The sequence below is a fragment of the Myxine glutinosa genome, chromosome 14, assembly GCF_964187855.1.
Source record: "Myxine glutinosa chromosome 14, kmMyxGlut1.1, whole genome shotgun sequence".
Lineage (NCBI taxonomy): Eukaryota > Metazoa > Chordata > Myxini > Myxiniformes > Myxinidae > Myxine > Myxine glutinosa.
The window spans coordinates 48453595-48475772 of record NC_136274.1 but is presented as its reverse complement, the minus strand read 5'-3'; the positions used below and the strand labels follow the sequence as shown (position 1 = coordinate 48475772).

Genomic DNA, 22178 nt, shown 5'->3' with positions numbered 1-22178 from the left:
AGAAAATGTCATCTCCTTTTGCTTTTTATCGGAGCGTCCCGATTACGTCATCCTTTTGACCAATCGCCCAGCGCCGTCGAATCGTCCCAACCAATCATCCTTCGGGGCGTGGCATCATGGCCCTTCCTGACGTCCAATGACGAAGCTCGGTGCGTGGCCTGTGAATTCCGGTCCTCCGAGGCGGAGCCTAACTGTCCTTCGGGATTGTTCGGCTGGGTTTGGTTCCTTTGCCGATTGGCACATGTTTGGGTTTCTGTCGGGCGATTATGGTTGTTGTAATGCCGGCCCTTTTTGATGAAATAAAACGAAGGGAAAAATCACAGGGAGGCAATACATACTGGGAATTATTCTTAAGCCCTATCTAGATAACACAAGTGTGCGAAGACACGCAAACACTCTTAACCTGAACATTTACCCTGCTTATGTACATCGAGGTGGGCTTCTTCTTCTTCTTCGATTAACACGGTGCATACTAAAACCTACATATTCCTACTTTCCTGAGGTATTTCATGCCTATCCCCACAAACGTAACAATATGTACATTGGTGCAACCAGTGAGAGGGGGGAGGGACTCAGGGGGCTCGGGGCCCTTTCTTAGCTGAAGTATGGGAGAAAATCTCAGGGGGTTCAAGGCCCTTCCTTGGCTGAAGTATGGGAGAAACTCGCATGACGGGATTAACACGACCGGGATTAGCACTACCGGCAGTGCATCACAGTCGGGGCATCTCAGTAAAAACTGTGATTAACACTCTAGCACTCTCACCCCATCATCTCCTTGATTTGGGACCTCATATTTTGTGCGCCTGTGCAATGTTTTTTTGGGGGTTTTTTTGTATACAAGCTCGTGTAAGAGCTAACATCATTCGCAAAAAAAAAAAACGGACACACAAAACATACAATAAAGAGTGTGGGTGACAAGATGGGGAGAGTGAGGGAAGCACACAAGTACAACAGCAGAGAACAGGAACAACGGGAGATGCCTTGGGGGGAGTAGGCATGTGAAGGCGGGGGGTGGGGGGGGGGGGAGGAAAGGTATAAAACAAATGGACACTGCTAGAACTTCCAGTAAGGAAAGAAGTCGGGATCTCTGAAAAAAGTGGCTCTGGTATGAATTAACGGAGGTAGAAGAGATCAAGGTTTTGGAAGAGGGAAGACGAGAGATGGTGGTGAACAGCTGTTTTAAATACCTGGAGGGAGGAGTGGGATTGAAGAGGGTGAGGGAGTTTGTTCCAGAGGCGGGAGTAAAGAGGAATGAAAGAGTGAAGGTGAGCAGGGAGTCTTTATTTTGGAAATTTCACCAGAAGAGGGTTACTGGCAGATCTTGTGCGACCTGTTGGAATATTTGGGGGACAGAGCACAGATAGACCTGGGGGAGCTAGGCCACATAGGAGTCGGTAGAAGACCGAAAGACCACCTACCTGCCTGCGGTGAGTGAGTGAAAGGCCCTCGGAGTTAGCTTCATCGCGGGAGATTCCAATGGGGCGGAGGATGTACTCATTTAGCAGGTAACCTGGTTGTGTGTGTGTGTGTGCGTGCGTGCGTGTGTACACATCCAAATCGCTCAGGTTAGGTCTTGTGATCAATATCGGGTTGTTTAGATTTTAGTAAAACATAAAGAAGATTGTTTACAGCAGTAACAAAAATTTACTCTGGCGTACAACATGGCAACGATGTGCCAAATGGTCTCATTTCCTTAAGGTCATACAGGACTCTGCGACCCCTCGTTACATACAGTATAGTCCCACGGAGGCTGTGGACCCATGGTTTATTAACTACAATTTCTGCATCTGAAATACAATCTTTAAATTAAATTGGTTTGATTCCCAACAGAAACATGAACCTTCAAACACAGAGGCGCAAGCCAAGCGCAGCCCCTCTCCCCACCAAGGGTACAAGACTCGTTCACCAAAAGCATCATTATTTCATCTTTCACATCAATTTGATTAGGAATTCAAAGTTTTATTGTGATGTTGACCTTACACGTGTGCAAATAAGTTGGTACAACAAACCTTGGGAAAATTGGGCCTGGGGTTTGGAAACGCATAAGGAAAGGAACAAACAAAATTTTAATAAAAGACTTGTGTTGGCGCGCGAGTGTGTGTGAGCGTGAGTATGCGCACACATACCGACATACATACATACACGGACACAATATTGTTGATGCCTTCCAATAAGAGTGGGCTATACGGGGGTCAAAAATACTTTTATTGTTATTCTTCTTAGGTGACAGTTTTTTTGTATTCCATTTGACCTATCTCAACATGAAATGACAAAATTTTCGGCCTGGGGTCCAAGAAAAAAGGTGTACAGGGCAAAAATTGTAGTGTCAAAAATAGACAATGTGAAATAAAAATAGACAATATAACATGTCTTAATAAAAATATGATTACTCAACATCGAAAACATCAAAAATATGTCTTAACTCAAAACATACAGCAAAAATATGTCTGAAGGTTTGTCTTCAACATCTGAAGGTTTGACACTACTTCTAATTGCATAAATAGATTGCCTGACCACATAAACATAGGGTTAGACACCACAACCAAGTAAAAAGACCCAGAAATGACAAAGTTATGGCTAAAAATGTGATTTTTCAGGGAAAACGGCGGCCATTTTGGATTTTTGCCCTGCACACTGTTTTCTTGGACCCCAGGCCGAAAATTTGGTAACTTCATGTTGAGATAGGTCAAATGGAATACAAAAAAACTGTCACCTAAGCAAAACAAAAAATGACCCATTTATAGCCCACTGTTACGTCCAATAAAAAAATTCTTAAATAGAGAATAGCACGGCACACTTATTCGCATAACAATCTTATTAGACACCTAGTTTCCATCGATGTTCTCGACAGCGTTAGACACGATTGAGCAAATGGTAGCTGCACAATTTCTGTACGAAAGAATAATTGTTATGTTTTTTTCCAAAGAGCTTACATGCATATTTCGTCTCCTGAGAAAAAAAAAATGTAGAGGTTACTGGGAGGAGATGCGAGAACTAGGTTTGCTCTCCTAGGAAATATAGTTCCTTTTTTCCCCCCATTCCCAAAGCTAAGTGTTATGGGATTTGAACCCATAATTGCCAGCTATTATTCTCATTTTACCTTCTCGGAGTCGCATGAGAATTGTAACAAAACTGGGTCAGAGAATATGTTGATGGTAAAAAAAAAAAAATCAGCCACTTGTGTAAGATGTCACTTTTAAGCAAATGTCGCATAAGGGGCGTTGGGGGATCGAGCGATGCACAAAGAGCTAGGTAGTTGTTCAGAAAAGGCTTTGAGTTCATGCTGAGCACGAGCTAGTGTACAAATGGTGTGTTGTAAATGCTGTTATCTTGAGGTGAGTATGCTGACTGAAGTGATGTCGATGACTGAAAAGATGAATCGACGAGCAGGATGTGCTCATGTGTCGTGCAGTGATGAGGTCTCGAGTGAGGTGGACAGGCTGGCGCAGGTTAAAGAAGCCATGGACCAGCTCCTGGAATCGTACGACATCCGTCTGAGGCCTGATTTTGGCGGTGAGTTTGCCAATTCCAAAACCATGTATATACTGTACGTGATGTGTTTAAGAGCTCACCGTTTGGTGCAAGGCCTGAACGTTATGCTCACGTTTATCTGTGCAAGGTATTTTGTCGTTGTATTATTTATACTTAGCAATGCGGCATTAGTACCCATTCTTTGGGGACATCAATGGATTCCATTTGTACCTCGATCAGTGCTGAGCTGGCATTCCTAATGGTTTGTAACCACGTGAGCTTAAATCAGTCGAATCGATGTTATCATGGAGGAATCGTAGCTCGATCTGCTCTCTTTTGATGGAGTGTTTGAGCCGACTATCCCATCTGCATATGCCTTCCTGTTATTGTTGATGGTCCTCCACAGAATCCATTAAAATACAGACAATTTGTGGAATGTTTATTTCCTGCACTTGGAGCTTCTCTTTGATATAAAGCATTTCAATGTTTAAAAAGATCCTTTTTTTAGTAACTCTGATTGGATTGCATTAAGTTACCTTAAAATGAACATTGGTAGCTTCCTATCACTTCCTAGTTAAAGGAAAGGATCACATAAGACCACACACAACATGCTTTCTTTTTACAGTTTGAGCACTCATTATGATGATTAGCAATGTACTAAACTTAGTCTTTAAGGAAACACACACACTTACTTGCACCCCTTCATCCATACAAATTAACTGTACTCGAATACACTCACCTAGTGATAGCTTACAATGATTCATTGTCGTCCAACCAATCAGGAGGTGTTAAATCAATGTAAAACCTTTAAAATACAAGCAGTCTTACTATGTCCAGGTGTCGTAGTGCAATGCAATTATGGCTCCCAGTGCTGCAATGCCATTTGACGTGTGTCAAAACAGAGGTTTTGATGTGTGAATGATGCTCGATGCAAAAAAACTGCAGCAAAACTCGATGCTTTAGCTGGATGCAAGAGCCTAAAGAGAAACTGGTCAACACCTAGATTATGTATTTTAATCCTGAGAAATCCCACACACACACTCTCTCTCTCTCTCTCTCTCTCTCTCTCTCTCTCTCTCTCTCTCTCTCTCTCTCTCTCTTTCTCCGAAACGACCGCATGGCAAACCCTCCAATCTACTTTCTTAACAACCCTCTCAAAGAAGTTCAGTCATTCAAACTCCTGGGTCCCACTCTCAGCTATGATCATCTATCTTGGGCAAACCACATTTCAAGGTTGGCGTCCAAAGCCAGTCAAAGACTGGGCATCCTCTGTCGTGCAAGGTCCTTCTTTAGCACACTTGAGCCTTTATCCATCTACAAGGCTTTCATCCACAGCTTTATGGTGTCCTTCTCTCCCCTGTGGATTGACGCCCCTGCCTCACACCTTGCTCAGTTTGACGCTGTGGAAACCAAGTTCTTCAAGATCATTGGAATCTCCTGCGATGAGTCTATTGGGCCTATCATTTTGCCATCGCCCACAGGTCGGTGGTTTCTCTGTCTTCTTCTGCCTCTTTTTTTGGTCTTGCATCCTCTGCCCTCTTGGTACTTTGTCCCACCCAGGTATCCGCAGGGTGCATGTGGTCCACCAGCTCCGAGGAAATATAGTTCGATTTTTTGTGGACTGGGGACCCTTTAAGTCAAACTCCCAAAATCCAGAATCACCGCTCACCTCCACTTATTTGTTCCTCTTTTCCCACAATAATGGTACCAACTTCCAAATTCTCTTCAATCTGACCTTTCCCTCCAGATCTTCAAGACAGTTGTCCACTACCATCTCAGATCATCCTCCATCCCCAATTCTACAACTGTTAATCCCCACCCCTCCCTCCTCCCCAAAAATGTTTTTGCACCAGACAGCTGCTAATAACCCTGCATCCATGTCATGCACATATTGTCTCTGGTTTGAAATTGACCTCTCCAAATTAATTGTTATTTGTATTTCCTGTACTGTGTTCTTGTCAAATGAGTGAACGGGCCCGAAGATAAGAACTGTTAACAAATCTGCGACGTTTGGTTTGTTCGCGGATGGTAAGGGTTAAAACCGGGTTTATTTACTCGTTCATTCGTATTTGTTCATTGCATAATGGTTGTTATTGCTTCATGTAATCCTTCTCCCATGCCATTTGATAGTTAAGTAAATGTACATGGTGTCAGGGTTGGATTCTGCTCATTGTTGTGATCTCATTTGGTCTAATTTTGTGATTTTGGTATCGTTAGACGAGTTAGCTCAACTCCAGCTCAGAGCCCTCATCATCTGCAGTTGCTTGGCCAGATTAGGAAGGTTGTGAATGCCGATCGACTCTGTGCTCTGTTAAATACATGGTCCCGACGAGTATTGCAACTTGACAAATAGGTCTGGTAACTTGCTCGGAGTTGTCGACTAAGCTGCCGATTGCGGTCGTTTTGACATGGCACACAGAACTTGAACTGGATAACCAGAATAGTCCTGCAGCTATTCCAATTGATTCGTCAGGATTGGGATCGGGACACTGGTCCTAATCCGGCAGCAGTTACAACATATATATATATATATATATATACACAACAACAACAACATGCATTTTAAGGCCATTTCCCCTGCTAGAGTGGGGGTTAGCCTTGCGGTCCCCATGACAATCTTCTCCATTTTGCCCTATTTTCTGCATCTCTCCTTGTTAACCCCTTGCCCGCATTTCTTCTTCCACTATCTTTAGCCAAGTCTTTCTCGGTCTTCCCCGTCCTCTACTTCCTTCTACATTCATTTCCATCACTCTTCTCAACCAGTCACTTTCATCCTTCCTCAACACATGACCAAACCATCTCAACCTGTTCCTCTTCACAGCATCAATCACAGGCTGGCAGGCTCTATTCCCATCATCTTTCGCAATTCATCATTTGTCTTCCTCTCTCTCAACGATACTCCGCACATCCACTGAACCATTCGCATTTCCACCCTTTCCAGCCTTCGTTGCTGCTCTACGTTCATTACCCATGTCTCGCTCCCATTAATCATACCACTTCTCACACATGCAGCAGCATACACCTTTCCCTTCAGCTTCAACGACACTCCCCTCCTCATCAGCACGCCACTCAGTTCCCGAAACTTCTTCCATGCACATCTCACTCAAGCAACCGTTGCCGAGTCTGATCCACCTTCTCCATTCAGCAGTCTCCGAGGTAGCAAAATGTTTTCACACCTTCCAGCTTCACGCCGTCTCCAAGATCCAACTCAACATTTCCTCCATCTGCAGCTCCCTCTGGGCACACCTTACATTTGAATGTAGCTGCCACACTGGTTAATGACCCTCTTAGACCACTGCATTTTTGATGAACCCACTCAGCGCACATTGTACATTGAATGGAGTTCACTCCAACACCCTTCCTGCACACAGCACATGGCCACTTCCCAGTTCTTTCCACCTCACCACATGCTTTACCACTTGACATCACCTTTGTCTTTCCGATATTCACCTTCAGACGTTTTGTCTCCATACATTCCTTCCACTTGTTCATTTTTCCTCCAGTCCATCCATACCTTCCGCAATCAACACCAGATCATCTGCATACAATAACTCCCACGGTAATCCCTCCTTTACGTTCTGAACCAGCACCCCCATCACACCTACAAATAGTAGTGGACTTAGTACCGACCCCACCCACCCACTCCCACCCCACTCCCACTCACCTCACCTCCCCCTTCACCTCAAACTCACCACTGTTCCCGTCCTTTGTCCTTAAAGCTGTGCGCGCTCTTTTGTACATTGCCATCACTACTCTGATCAAACATTCCTCCACTCCTAACTTCCTCAATGCCCATGTCAATACTTCGTGTGGAACCCTATCGAATGCTTTCTCCAGATCAACAAACCCAACAAACAACTTCTTCCTCTTCTCCATGTACTTCTCCTGCAACTGCCTCACAATAAAGAGCGCGTCTGTCGTTCCTCTTCCTGGCATAAATCCAAACTGCATTTCGTCGATCTTCACCTTCTTCCTTATCCTCCTCCCCAACACCCTTTCCAATACCTTCATTCCATGCTCCAATACCTTTATCGCTCGGTACGAGCCACACTCCATTGGGTCACCTTTCCCCTTGTATAGAGGGACGAGGGTACTCAGTTCCCAATCCACTGGAATGCGGCCTCTTTCACCGCCAGATTACAGATCTCTGTCATTCTCTTCACACCCCAACTTCCTGCTGCCTTCAACATATCTCCCACAACTCCCGTCGGCTCTCCCGCTTTTCTACCCTTCATTGCTTTTATCGCTTCCTCAACTTCCTTCTCAGTTATCTTCTCTGCCAGTCCTAAAACTGGATTACTCTCTGTTGCCATCCCATTCATTCTCTGTATTCAACAGCATCTCCATATATCTTTTCCATCTTCCTTTAATTCCATCTGGGTCCACAACGATTTGTCCCACTTCATCCTTCAAGCAACTCACCCCCATCACATCACACCTCTCTTTCGCTATCTGCTTTGCAATCCTGAATACCGCTCTCTGACCCTCTTCTGAATCCAAGCGTTCTCCGAACATTTTCCTCCATGCCTCCTGTGCCTTTGCCACCTCTTTCTTTGCAGCCTTCTTGGCTGCCTTATAACTTTCATGCTCTGCCCTTTCTGCTCCCGTACCCTTCGCCTTCTGCCATTCCTTGAACTTCTTCCTCTTCTCGTCAATCCTCTTTCCAACTTCATCATCCCACCACCATGTCTCCAAGTGCCTCGGTGGTCCTTTTGTCCATCCACATACCTCACCAACGGCTCCCAGCAGACTATCCCTCACTGACATCCAACCACTCTCAAGCTCAACCACACCATCCTCCACCCTACTCAGCCTCCCTTTTAATGCCTCCCTTACTGTCACCTCTTTCAACCTCCACACCTTCATTCTCGGTTGGTACTTCACCCACCGAGCTCCGACCAACCTGCGGAGCATATCCCGAGATGACGTTCACCAAGAGCTTTCCAATCATCATTTTCACCATCATCAACCCATCACTCACCCTAGTCACACTCACCACACTGTCTACAAGCTCCTCAGAAAACAGGACACCAACACCATTCACGCCCTCCGGGCACCCTTGCCACACAAACTTGTATTTCTGTCCCTGCCTACCCTTTACCATTCTCACACCACTTCCCTTCCATCTCGTCTCTTGCACACAACATATGTCCACTCTTCTTCTGATCAATACTTCCACCACTTCTCCTGATCTCCCTGTCATTGTCCCTACATTCCATGTCCCAAACGTCAGAAACCGATCTCCACTTCGAGCTGTACCCTGCCCATATGTAGTTGTAATTGTCATGGTTATCTTTTTGAGGCAATGTTTTTATGGCCGGATGCCCTTCCTGACGCCAACCCTCTTGATCGCCTCTTACGACACGCAGGGATATGGTGTACCTATTGTAAACCAGGGTACACACTGGGAAACGTTTAAAACATGGGAATTCTGGGGGGGGTGGGGGAGGGGTCGGGGGGGGGGCGGCGCCAGCACCACGGCCGCGGGGGCCGGTCAGCACTATAACACGTCAGTCCGGTCAGCACCATACCACGTCAGCCCGGCCAGCACCACACCACGTCGGCCCGGTCAGCACCACACCACGTCAGTCTGGTCAGCACCACACCACGTCAGCCCGGCCAGCACCACACCACACCACGTCGACCCGGCCAGCACCACACCACGTCAGCCCGGTCAGCTCCACATCACGTCGGCCCGGTCAGCACCACAACACGGCTTTGGGCTCTTCTCACTCTCTCTCAACCTGAACTTCATCGCAGCCGCCAAATCAACGTTGGCGTTTGATTAAAATATATATATATACACACACACACACACACACACACACACATATATATATATATATATATATATATATATATATATATATATATATATACATATATATACATATATATATATGTATATATATATGTATATGTATATATATATATATATTGTTGCGGATATGAGGATTGTGTTTTTTTTATTGTGTTGTATTGTATAGTAAATTGTTGTAAATATCACCCTCTGTAAAATGTAATGATTCCTTGTAAATACCTCCGTAGTGTAAAGGTCAAAGGGCGTCTCGGTAGTTATTCCATGAAACACCACATTGCAGGACCCGATAATATCCCTGTTCAGTAGTTTATTTCCTTATTATGTGTCTTAGGGTAAGGCTGTGTCTCCCATTAATTTAAATACTCCATTGCACCAAGTGAAATAAGAGTAGATCCCCTTTCATTTCATTTCAATGGCCAACTGCATTTTGGGCGGTTTTCTTCAACCACCATTGGCCACGAGGCAGGGTTGGGGAAGAAAGGCGGGTCCCCACCTCGTCAGAGAGGGGAGGAGTGAGCCAGCCCCACTCGACCAACCATGAACAAGGGGTTTGGCTTGAGAGGGCGGAGAGAGAACGTTTGGGGGAGGTTCGAAAAGGTTGAGGGGCGGGGCCTATATAACCCGCGGCGGGACGCCCCCACAAGCGACAAGAGAGAGAAGATGAGAGATGGGTCGAAGGAAAGAGCTGGGTCGTCAGAACAGAGCGCGTAGAGAGGTCCATGACAAGAGCTGAGTTGGTCGCCAGGGGTGGTCAGTGGTTGCGTTGAGTGGTTGCGTTGAGTTGTCGGTGGAGAAAGAGTGGTTGGACCAAGAAGGAGAGAGGAGAGAACCCGTCACGCCAGACCCCCCACCAGCGCGTCGGCTCCGACCGTGATCCGACCCGTGATCCCGCGCACACGACAGGATCGGTGGCATCAGCGGCCGTCGAGGTCCAGCCCGACATCCCGTGCGGGATCAAGCTCCAGCCAGCTCCGTGCCGTCCTCCCCCTCCAGCCACACACCTCCTTCCAGCCAATCCACTCTGCAATTCCCCGTGTGAGTCGTCTTTGTTTGTTCTGTCCTGGGTAGTAACTAAGTCTGTATAAGCTAGTAATTTTCACTGTGTCACCTGCGTCTCATGTCCCCTGTAAATAATCGTGACTGCTCTTTTTGCTTATGTGTGTAAATAATAATAAATCCCGTTACTCTTCTGTACGTCTTCTTCCTCTTTGCATTCGGTCGCTTTAGAGTTTTCCAGATTGAGTAGCTGTGGCGCGATACGGCCAACGTTGGGTAAATCGGGTGAATCGGGGAAGAACAGTTCGGCCGCGGTTATACCTCCGCTCGGTAAAAATAACATCCTAATCCGCGGACCGTAACAAATTGGTAGTCAGGAGTTGGGATTCGAACCTGGGACTAAATTTATTTAGCCCAAATTTTGGACACCAATTGTGTTATTACAGTAACAAATTGGTGTCGGGGAGTGAGATATGAGGCCCGAAGCGCGCTTAACGCGCTCAAAATTACGAGCTGCTGAAAATTTGTGTTTTAAAGCAAAACCCGAATTTTGAAATCGCGCCATGGCTGGTCAAGGCGACGGGATGTCGGTGGGAGAGATAAACGGGGTAGAATCGACCCAGGACCACAGGGAAGAAGAGGGGAAAATGGTGGAGGAGAGTAAAGAAGGTGTGGTTGAGGGGGTATCAGGTGCACAAAATGGCGCTCTCGCGCACGAGGTTTCAGGCGCGCAAAAAGGCGCCTCGTACGAGCGCGCGGCAGCCGAGCCCGCGGTGCCAACGGCCTGGGATCCATTTCTTGCAAATTTGTTGAAATTTTTGACCCAGTGGGATGAAGAAAACAAAATGTATGCCATGGGGCTCATATCCACCAGGGAAATTAACAACATGGGTGTTCAAATGACTAAGGAACTAAAAGAAAGAACTGAAGAAATAACGAACGGAATGAGGGCCGATAGGGAGGAAAGGGAGCAGAGGGACAGAGACCGCAAGTTGGGCGAAAGGGTCCCAGGGGTGCACGAGGAGGTAACGCGGGTCGAGAAGCGCTGGTTGAGCGAAGCGGAGAAAAGCACGGGTACAATGACGGGGGTAGAAATCGCGACACGGGGTTTGGAAAAGCCGGCGACCGATGAGGTAGAGGGAATTTTATTAAAGCCAATAGACACAGGGCCATAGGGTGGATATCTATTTTTTTTTTTGATTTCATGACCTGAACCTAGGGATTTGGCAAGAAGGGTGTGGGATGAAGCCTTATGACCTCCAAAACATCTTGTTTTTTTTCACAAGCGATATCGTGGTACGTTACCGAGAACCGCTGCCCCAAAACACCAGTATACACCAATTGTATGTTACATTTGAAATACCCATTTACACAGTAAAAAAACAACACAAACTATATGATGTCATGTTCACATTGGTCTTGGCAGCAATATTTATTAATTCAGACCCCCAAAAGTAGTAAAAATGTTGTTTTAACGACTTGGTAAAATAACATGCTGTTGATGCATTTATCAGAAAGTCATGTTTTTGGACCTTAAAACCTGCATAATTTTAAATTTTTGTACAATATTTGTGATTGGTGTTGCTACTACGATCCATGGTGGTTTACCAATGCTATTTTGAAACTGTTAATAGGTCCAATAAGTGTGTAAGGGGTGATATTTTAACCCATCAAAGACAATTACGCGGCGTACAAGCGAACCAGTGCGCATTGACGTCATGATAAACTCGAGATGGGCTAGAGAAGCTCCACCGTCTCAATGTATGAACTCCAGAAGCGAAATGTTGGTTTGGTGTCACTTGCTTCTAAGAATTTGTCAAAGGAGGTTTTGAAGTCTTTGAACTTGTCACTGTTGAGAATGACATGGTAGTTTGGATGTGGGAAAGCTTCAGCTAAGTTTGACAAAAGTTCCTTCACTCTACCCGCTTCATGTTCTGGAATAGATTCAAAATATGCATCCAGGAGCATCTGCTGCATCGCGTCTGACATCAGCTTATGGGCTCGAACTGCCCTGTTGTAATGCTTGCCGCTGAACACTCCATTCACAGACCCCACTGCAACAATCTCTGACTCAACCAGGATGTCTTGGAGACCACCATCTCGAAATCTCTTTCCAATACAGCCAAGAAAGGACATTGCAATGTGGAATGCCCCAAGTCGAATTACCAGTCTCTTCATGAACTGTGCATTCTTCCATCTAATGAGCTGTGCCTTGCAATAGATGGCTTGGTCAACGACAATGACGACTGCTTCCAACTGTAACTTGTCGGCGATCTGAACACTTCTCTGCAGTATTGTTAGTACCGTATTCATTTCTGTCGGAGTGGCATCAATGACAGGGAGATACCCTATCACGCTCTTTGGTGGAACTTCAACACAAGACAGTAGTTGGTTGAATCCTGTCCAAGATGGCAGAGTCCCGTCAATGTTGTACTTGGTGATGTGGTATGCTAGGTCTATCGTCTTAGGGTGCTGGAGTAATGGGAAGTACGTTGCTCGATCCAATGGAACGCTGGTTGCGAATGGAGCGGGTCCTTCGTTTTTCCCTCCATAATATGTGGCAAGGTTCACTGCAGGTGGCTGCATCGATCTCTCCCGCGTCCTCTTAACTGTAGTGACTGGTGCTGGTTGTACTACTTCATGGGATTGACTTGGTCGCTGTATTATAATCCCATTGGTATTGTGCGTTGTTCCACGCCCAGACAATGTCTCCTCCCCGAAGTCATTATTGTCCCATACGAGTGTGACATGCTTGCCCGCCTGAATGATTGATGGAAGAGCATCCTCTCCACGATGTAGTTCTTGGTTAGCCAGTGCAGTGTCATGATTTAAGACGACAGAGTTTGAGACGCAGTAACCAAACCCGTTCAGTAGGCTGATTAATTGGGCTGAACCTGAGAGATGACGTACTGTCATTGCAAGTGACAAATGTTTGGGCATCTGTTTCCTTCCCTTTGATTGGAGGTATATGGTGGTGTCACCTGTCCTGTGCAATTGTGAGAATTCTTCTATGTATTGTAGATTCTATCTTAACAAACTCATCAGAATCAGGTTCGTCTGACACTCCCACCATCCATGCAATAAAGTTATAGAGACAGGCAGGTACAATTGCTTCTGCGGCATTTGTTGTCAGGTGCTCAGAGGTTGGGGGCCATGGCATATTTGGCTTGATCTCATCTATTGCATTTCTCAATTGTAGCGCAGTGAAGTAGTGTTCTCTAAGGTTATTCTCAGTATACCCAGGTTGCTTTGGTGGGGTTGGTTCAGAGTCGGATGTTTGTTCTGTCTCTGTTGTGTCATCACCTGAACCATGCATGGTTTCTTGCAACACTTTCTTTTCTTCAACCAGCACTTCAGTGGAGATGTCATTAACATACACAAGGTGTCCTTGGCAGCGCATATACGGGGTTAGAAAGCATAGTTGTGGAAATATTTTCATCACTCTTGTCTTGAGAAAGCCACTTTTGTAGTTTGATTCTATTCTGTGTGTTGCTTTGATTTGTTTCATGAACATGTCATTAAGTCGTTTCAGTCTGTAGATTTCCTTGTTGTCTATTATAAGATCCTTGACTGTTGCACAAAATAATGTGTATGCTTCTGAGTAGTTGGAGTCTCCTTGTTGCTCTGCATTAGGTGTTGTTGCTAGCTTGCCTAAATACCGGGTATACTCCTTGTAGCAGCGACCATGGTATTTTACCTCTATCGCAACACAATCGCGGTCTTGAATTTGAAGCAGCAGGTTTGTATTGTTGTTGTCTTTAGCAGCTTGCTGCAGTCTTGGTGCCTCAATTGTTGAGCACCTTGTTAGAGGCTCTTTTCTTCGGCCCCTTTTGCCTGTATTGATTGTTCTCTCTTTCTGACAAAGGATGCATATATTAGGCAACACATATTGGGATCTGGCTGAACATTTGGGCTTGCCTAAGCTGGAGCGTAGAGCACGTTTCTTGACTGGTTGTGGGCCTTTATGCACCTTGTCAATGTTGACGTTGATGTCATTGCATGTTGAAGCTGCAATAAATACACATAAAAGAAAACAATTAAAATTATGTGAGTTTAAAATGTCTAGACCTCAAGTCATGGTTAGCCCGACTAGATTCCCTCCCCCCCCCCCCACCCCCCCTTCCTCAGACTTCCTTTAAAAAATTTATTTGTTTCACCTCGGCCCTACCTCCTTGCATAAATATTGGACAGTTCCTTCAATTCAAAATCGTTCGACTACACACAAAATCATTTTACATATACCTCACAAAAAAAAAAATCAAACTAAGTTTTGAAGCATTGTCATGATTTATTATTCAAGTTATTCAACCTACCAGTATTGGCTGCATTTTCTTCTCTCTTTTTCATGCTGCTTTGCACCCTGCTCACTCGTTGTTTATCGGTAAATCGTGAATAACACACTTGATGAAACGCTGCATCATGCGGTATAGCTATAGCAGGTATTGTTACCATACTGTTGCCACGTTCGCCGAATTCGTCAGCGTGGTTCTTCACGAAATTTCTCGCAATTTCAGCTTGATCATCTTCTAAATTCTGCCACGTAAGAACAAATTGCAAATATCGTGGCCATGTTATATCACTAAAAGGTATTAAACTTGATCTTTTGGCCGGAGAAATGCACATATAACAGCGTTTCTCGCTCCCACCCTCGTCACCGTCGCTGCTACTGGAGGCCGCCATTTTGTTTACTCGCAGCCGGAAGCCCAGACATCGTTCGTAGCGCGAATAAGCGCGATCCTCATTGGTCAATACATCGAAATGCGTTCGAGGCTAAACGGAGATTTTGGAAATAAAATTATACATTTCAACATTATATTACAGACTAACGTACCAGAATCTGACTTGTGAAAAGTCATGAACATTATTTCTTAATTTTTTCTATATTATCATGCCAATTTGATGCCCACCCGATTTTCAGGTCACGAAATGAAATGAAAAATTGGAACACCTGGCAGTCTACGGTCGTCGAGGTGAGTAAAGAAAAAGTGGAAGTGGGCATTGAAATTGAAGAGACCGGGGACTTAGAAAACCACTCGCGGCGGGAGGAAAAGATGGAATATGTACAAAGTCCCTGCTCAAATCATGATTATGTGCTCACTAACCAAATAAAGAGTTTGCAGGTGCGTGTGGAGAAGGGAATCCCCCAGGTGAGTCGTGCTGTATATTGTGCGGGTAGATTTTGTAGAAGGATGTTTGGCGACAAAAGAATTGTCGCGCGATTGGGGTCAATATGGCACCCGGGCGTTGGTGAAGGGTCCCGTGTGAGTAAAAATGGCACGCGTGTGAGGAAAAAGTGTGCATCGGGGAATGAGCGTGTTACGGAGCGCGAGTGTGAAACCGAGTGCGAGCGGGAATGCACGTCGGAGGGTCTGTGTGAAACAGAGTGTGCGGAGTGTGACACGGAGAGTGAGTTGGTGATGGCGCAGGTGCGAGAGGGCACATCGGAGCGCGAGTGTGAAACCGAGTGCGAGCGAGAATGCACGTCGGGGTGTACTGAGAATGACACGGAGAGTGAGTTGGTGATGGCGCAGGTGCGAGAGGGCACATCGGAGCGCGAGTGTGAAACCGAGTGCGAGCGAGAATGCACGTCGGGGTGTACGGAGTGTGACACGGAGAGTGAGTTGGTGATGGCGCAGGTGCGAGAGGGCACATCGGAGCGCGAGTGTGAAACCGAGTGCGAGCGAGAATGCACGTCGGGGTGTACGGAGTGTGACACGGAGAGTGAGTTGGTGATGGCGCAGGTGCGAGAGGGCACACCGGAGCGCGAGTGTGAAACCGAGTGCGAGCGAGAATGCACGTCGGAGTGTACGTGCGAGGGTGAGAGTGACCCGGAGAGTGAGTTGGTGGTGGAGCGGGTGCGAGAATGCATGCTTGGAATGGTCGAGGGTGTGCGAGGAAGCACACCTGAGTTGGTAGCGCGAGTGTGGGAGAGCCCATCTGAGTGCGTTAGTGGGTGGATGCAAGAGTGCACGCCCATGGTGAGTGTTACGGAGGACGTAACGGAGGAGAGGTGTGGACCGAGGTGTGCGAACGGCGAGTGTGCGAACAGCGAGTGTGCGCGAGAGGTGTGGTGTGTAACAGGGAGTGCGTTGGTGGAATGTACGAACGGCGTTGACGCACCGACCTCGGTGAGGGTGAAAGGGGTAGCGTATGCGTGCGAGCATGCAGGTGAAGCATCGACGGTAACCGGGTTAGCGTTTAGGGCGACGGATAGCCGATGCGAGCACTCGGGGCGCGGTGTGTTTTGTTGGATGCAGGGCCCGGCGCGGATCGAAGCTGCGTCGTTTCTCTTCGAAGCGTCGTTGCCGATTCGGGCTTGGCCCCGCCCCGCACGGTCGAGTCCGGGCCTTGTCGGGCGAGGAGACCGGTCCGGTTCAAGGGCGAGTGGGAGGAAGCGGAACGGTGCCCCCTCATGGGGACGGGGTTCCGACCGGGGGAGATTGAGCCATCGGGCCCGGGACCGCAAGGTACCGCGCCGAGATGGTGCGTGGAATCTCGGCCCGACCAAACCACCTCCCTTGAACCGAAAGCCGGACGGATTCAACCTGCAGGCGACCAAACCACCCGAATTCATTGCTCGGCTTTACGAAGCCGAGTTTAATGATGTCATGACGCACCGAGGCTAGGATATAGCGGACTGTGATGATGATAATAGTGATAGTGGTTTTGATCAAAAATTTAGAATAGTGGGTAGAATTGGCAGTAATTGGAAAATTTTTGATTTGGGGAAATTGGATCAGCAAAATTTATAGTAAGAGATGCCCCATGTGGTGGGATGGCCAATCCACCATCCCTCACAGCGGGGGGCAAAGGAGCACTAGTTATGGGGTTTATGGCAGTGAAAACTAGCCCGGGTGGGTTAGGATATATCGTGTGTAGGGCCCTAGAGATTGACATTAGGTAACGTTAAGGTTAGTTAGTGACAAGGATACCTGTAGTGGGGACGCAGGTAGATTAGTGTGGATGATAATGACGTGGTATGTGCTTAGTTTAAAGGGAAGATGGGGAGCACTAAGTTAGCAGGGCAACAGGTAGTTGAGATGATGCCGAGTGTTGGAGATGTATAGAAGTGTATTGTGAAAAGTGTGTAAGGAACAGGTGTGATTGCACAAGTGTGCAACTGAACAGGTGTATGGAGCAGTGTATGAGGGAGTGATGGGGATGTGTGTTGTGTTGACCAAATGGTCCAGGAAGAGAAGGAGGGTGCAGGTGGCACCAGGTGTGAGTGCACAGGTGTGCACCAACAGGTGTATGAAAAGAATGGTTGTGTGAAATACGTGGAGTGTGGAATAAATGGCAGTGTGGAGTATATGGAGTATTGGAGTGGATGGTCGTGGAGTGAGTATGATGGAAACAATGGAGTGGAGTGGATGGTGCGAAGGTGTGAATGGGGGAAGAGAGGACCCCCCTCACGGATACCCGGGGCGGGTAGTGTAAGTGTTAGGTAGAGGGTACAGGTAAATTGTGGTTGGATATTGGCATCTGTGGTGCGGGTGGAAGAATGATGTTTGGATGGGTGCATTAGTGTTGTGGAAATGGCTGGGCGTGTAGCCTGTTAGTGTGTGTAGTTGGTTTGGGCACTGCACTGTGAGGATGTCGGCCAGGTGAGGCCGCAGGTGGGCTCTGGGAGCCGGTAGTAGTTGTTGTGGATGGGGCCCGAGGATCCGGAGGACGGACCCGGGTAGCCCAGTGCCAGAGGGCACCGAGTGGGGTGACAGAGCCAGGAGGGGCCTTCCCCAGTTAGTTAGGTTAGGGTGAGGAGCTAGGTAAGCTCGGGTGGCAACTGCAGTGGTGGAGGTGTGCAGGTGGGTAGACCTGCTGGGAGAGCTACACGTCACAGCCCAGAAATTGTGCAAGGGCACCGGGAGATGAATCGGGGGAGTGAGACCCCAAATTGAGAAGCACCACAGTTTGGTCAATGGGAATTGGTTTTTAGAACCCATAGTGTAAGTTGGCCAATGGATTGGCAGGGAAAGACCCCGGGTAGTGTAACGTGTGTTAAAGTCATTTAGAAGATAGTTAGGATTGAAGTCTCCTCGCACCATCTACATGCACTCACCTGAGATGACGTACCTCCACACCATGCCAGGTTGTTTTGTTATTTTTGATGCAAATGTTTTGGATTGTGAGACGCATCATGACGTGGGTGTGACATTGTGCTTGATGTTCCATCTCTCCCTCCTTATGAGGATTGATGATGAATTGGTGATGGCAAATTTTGGATAGTGGGATTGTGGTGACGAATTTGATAAGGGAAATATGGGGAGACGTGACAGTAGCGACGAATTTGTAAAAGTGTAAATTTTTGTACATATGGGGTAAGGGCAAGGGTAGTGTAGGTGACAGGGGGGTGACATACGGTAGGGACGAGCTTTCTCACTTCGCCCTCCATACGCATTTCGCCTTGCATTGCCTTATTGATGTGTACCCTTGTGACCTTACCCCTCGCTCATTTGTCTTGTCCCCCTTTTGTCTCCCACATGACCTGTGCGCCATTGGGCGCCGAGGGGAGCGTGCGTGAGTCGGCCATTGTGCGCCCGGAACTCCCAGAACCAGCTGTCTGCATCGATGCACCACATTATGGACCACATGTCAGTGGCCGAGCACCACTTATGGACCCCATGGGATGGGGCATGGCCCCTCTGCTGGAACCGGCCATGAGGGCCCGAAATCTTGCTGGCGGACCTTGGCCACAGGGCACCGATGCCCCACAGGTGAACCACACTAGTCGGCCCTGTGGGCCATAAATAAAGAAAATAAAAGGGACACGTTGGGTGCATTTTACTTTATTGCAAATAGGCCGCCAGCAAAGGAAAATGACAACAACTGGAAGAAATAATAATAGCCAGCAGAGGGAGCCGAAGAGCAAAAGACCACCTGCAGGGTTAGGGGTTGCTGGTTTATTTTGGTTATTCATGAACACTGATGAACTGTGGTGACTGCACCGATTGGTGCTTGAGGGTGTGTTGGTGCGTTTTGAGTGCTTTCATGGTGCATCGATGCAGAGCAGACTGTCTCCCCCCCAGAAAGAACAATCACAGGTCCTGGGTTAGTTTTGTAAATAAAAGTAGTGTCAACTGTAAATAATTCTCCCCACCATCAGTGTGTAGTTTGAAAACCATTCCGCAATTCGGTTAACTGTGGGCGTAAGTCTGTTAGGCAGGGTGCAATGGAGCAGCGGGACACATTTATTTATGTTTTAAAACTGTCGCACTCAGAGTCAGGTTAAAAGTAGAGGGAACTACACCTACGTGTCACACTAAATTAAAGTTGTAGGCCCGGGATGTGCCTAAGAGGAGGAGGGTGCAGTGTTGCGGATATGAGGATTGTGTTTTTTTTATTGTGTTGTATTGTATAGTAAATTGTTGTAAATATCACCCTCTGTAAAATGTAATGATTCCTTGTAAATACCTCCGTAGTGTAAAGGTCAAAGGGCGTCTCGGTAGTTATTCCATGAAACACCACATTGCAGGACCCGATAATATCCCTGTTCAGTAGTTTATTTCCTTATTATGTGTCTTAGGGTAAGGCTGTGTCTCCCATTAATTTAAATACTCCATTGCACCAAGTGAAATAAGAGTAGATCCCCTTTCATTTCATTTCAATGGCCAACTGCATTTTGGGCGGTTTTCTTCAACCACCATTGGCCACGAGGCAGGGTTGGGGAAGAAAGGCAGGTCCCCACCTCGTCAGAGAGGGGAGGAGTGAGCCAGCCCCACTCGACCAACCATGAACAAGGGGTTTGGCTTGAGAGGGCGGAGAGAGAACGTTTGGGGGAGGTTCGAAAAGGTTGAGGGGCGGGGCCTATATAACCCGCGGCGGGACGCCCCCACAAGAGACAAGAGAGAGAAGACGAGACATGGGTCGAAGGAAAGAGCTGGGTCGTCAGAACAGAGCGCGTAGAGAGGTCCATGACAAGAGCTGAGTTGGTCGCCAGGGGTGGTCAGTGGTTGCGTTGAGTGGTTGCGTTGAGTTGTCGGTGGAGAAAGAGTGGTTGGACCAAGAAGGAGAGAGGAGAGAACCCGTCACGCCAGACCCCCCACCAGCGCGTCGGCTCCGACCGTGATCCGACCCGTGATCCGACCCGTGATCCCGCGCACACGACAGGATCGGTGGCATCAGCGGCCGTCGAGGTCCAGCCCGACGTCCCGTGCGGGATCAAGCTCCAGCCAGCTCCGTGCCGTCCTCCCCCTCCAGCCACACACCTCCTTCCAGCCAATCCACTCTGCAATTCCCCGTGTGAGTCGTCTTTGTTTGTTCTGTCCTGGGTAGTAACTAAGTCTGTATAAGCTAGTAATTTTCACTGTCACCTGCGTCTCATGTCCCCTGTAAATAATCGTGACTGCTCTTTTTGCTTATGTGTGTAAATAATAATAAATCCCGTTACTCTTCTGTACGTCTTCTTCCTCTTTGCATTCGGTCGCTTTAGAGTTTTCCAGATTGAGTAGCTGTGGCGCGATACGGCCAACGTTGGGTAAATCGGGTGAATCGGGGAAGAACAGTTCGGCCGCGGTTATACCTCCGCTCGGTAAAAATAACATCCTAATCCATGGACCGTAACAAATTGGTTGTCAGGAGATGGGATTCGAACCTGGGACTAAATTTATTTAGCCCAAATTTTGGACACCAATTGTGTTATTACAGTAACAAATTGGTGTCGGGGAGTGAGATACGAGGCCCGAAGCGCGCTTAACGCGCTCAAAATTACGAGCTGCTGACGCGGTATATATATATATATGGAACCCCCCCCCCCCCCCCCCACCCCCCCCCCCCCCCCCCTCCTGACGGATTTCAGATTCCAGACACCGGCTACAACACACAACATGCATTTTAAAGGCCATTTTCCCTGCTAGAGCGGGGGTTAGCCAGACCGGCTGCCAGGGACAAATTACTTTGGGGGAGGGGGGGGGGGGGCTAGGTCGCAGTCACTTGATCCGTATCTGTGGACACACACACCTTCTGTCACCGCTCCTCCAGAGCTTGATCCGTACCTGTGGACACACACACATTCCCCATCCAAAATGACATTCCCTCACCCGCTGCCATTCAATTCTCAAACACTGTGGTGCAAAGAAATGGTGATCGTGTTCCTACACTGCCATGGCCCACATACATGTGAATTCCGACATTCACACTCCAACCACAACTTAGCTCTTTTACACGACAAACATCAATACTGTTGCGGATCTCCGACATCGGCTCTCCCCTTATCAAGGGGGGATTAATCCCCTTGTCTTTTTATCTGGCCGACGCGAGTCCTGGAAGTTATAACGTCCTTCCCGGCACGGCGTTAGGTAGGGTTTGTTAGGCCTCGGGATTCGCTACTACCTAATTACTAATGCCGACCGGAAACGAGGGAATAACTCCCGCTCGAATCATGGATATGTATGGAATATGCCGAGCGGATAGCAATCCGCGATCCGAGCTGTTAACAAATGACTAGACCCGATTCTGAGCGGTTGCGATCGTGCCACGCTTACCCAATGAGAGAAAAGACTGATGAGATCGGATAAGAGGAAACCAGGAAAATAGGAAAAACAGAGCAATTTATTACAAATGTACAAGAAGAAGAAACGAAAGGAATGTACATGAAAGAAAGAGGAAGGAAAAGCACACAGGGCAGTCTTAATTACAGGCTTAACTTATTCCCTGGACAAACGGGCCCGTCTCACATACAGCCACTCACACGGGGATTGCAGATGGTAGGTTGATGGTCACCAGCGCGTCCAGGCTCCAGTCCAGCTCCGGTCCAGGCGATGGAAAACCCGGCAGGCAGCTCTTCATGTAGCGTAACGCGAACGGACAATTATATCACGGGGGAAGGCTGGTATATTGCGCACGACTTGCGCCAAACGCCGCCTCCCCAATGTCCTGTACGCAAGCGCCAATT

At 47.5% G+C, this 22178-nt stretch overlaps 1 protein-coding gene across 2 annotated transcripts in view; it reads left to right on the top strand.

The window, feature by feature from the left end:
- Positions 1-3415: 3415 nt before the first annotated feature.
- LOC137439691 (gamma-aminobutyric acid receptor subunit beta-3) overlaps positions 3416-22178 on the top strand; it is a 91830-nt gene continuing 73067 nt past the window's right edge. For both annotated transcript variants that reach the window (XM_078768426.1, XM_078768425.1), the window contains exon 1: positions 3416-3513. In XM_078768426.1, the coding sequence (XP_078624552.1) occupies positions 3462-3513 (52 nt within the window). In that variant the 5' untranslated portion in view covers positions 3416-3461. The remainder of the gene's footprint in view (positions 3514-22178) is intronic.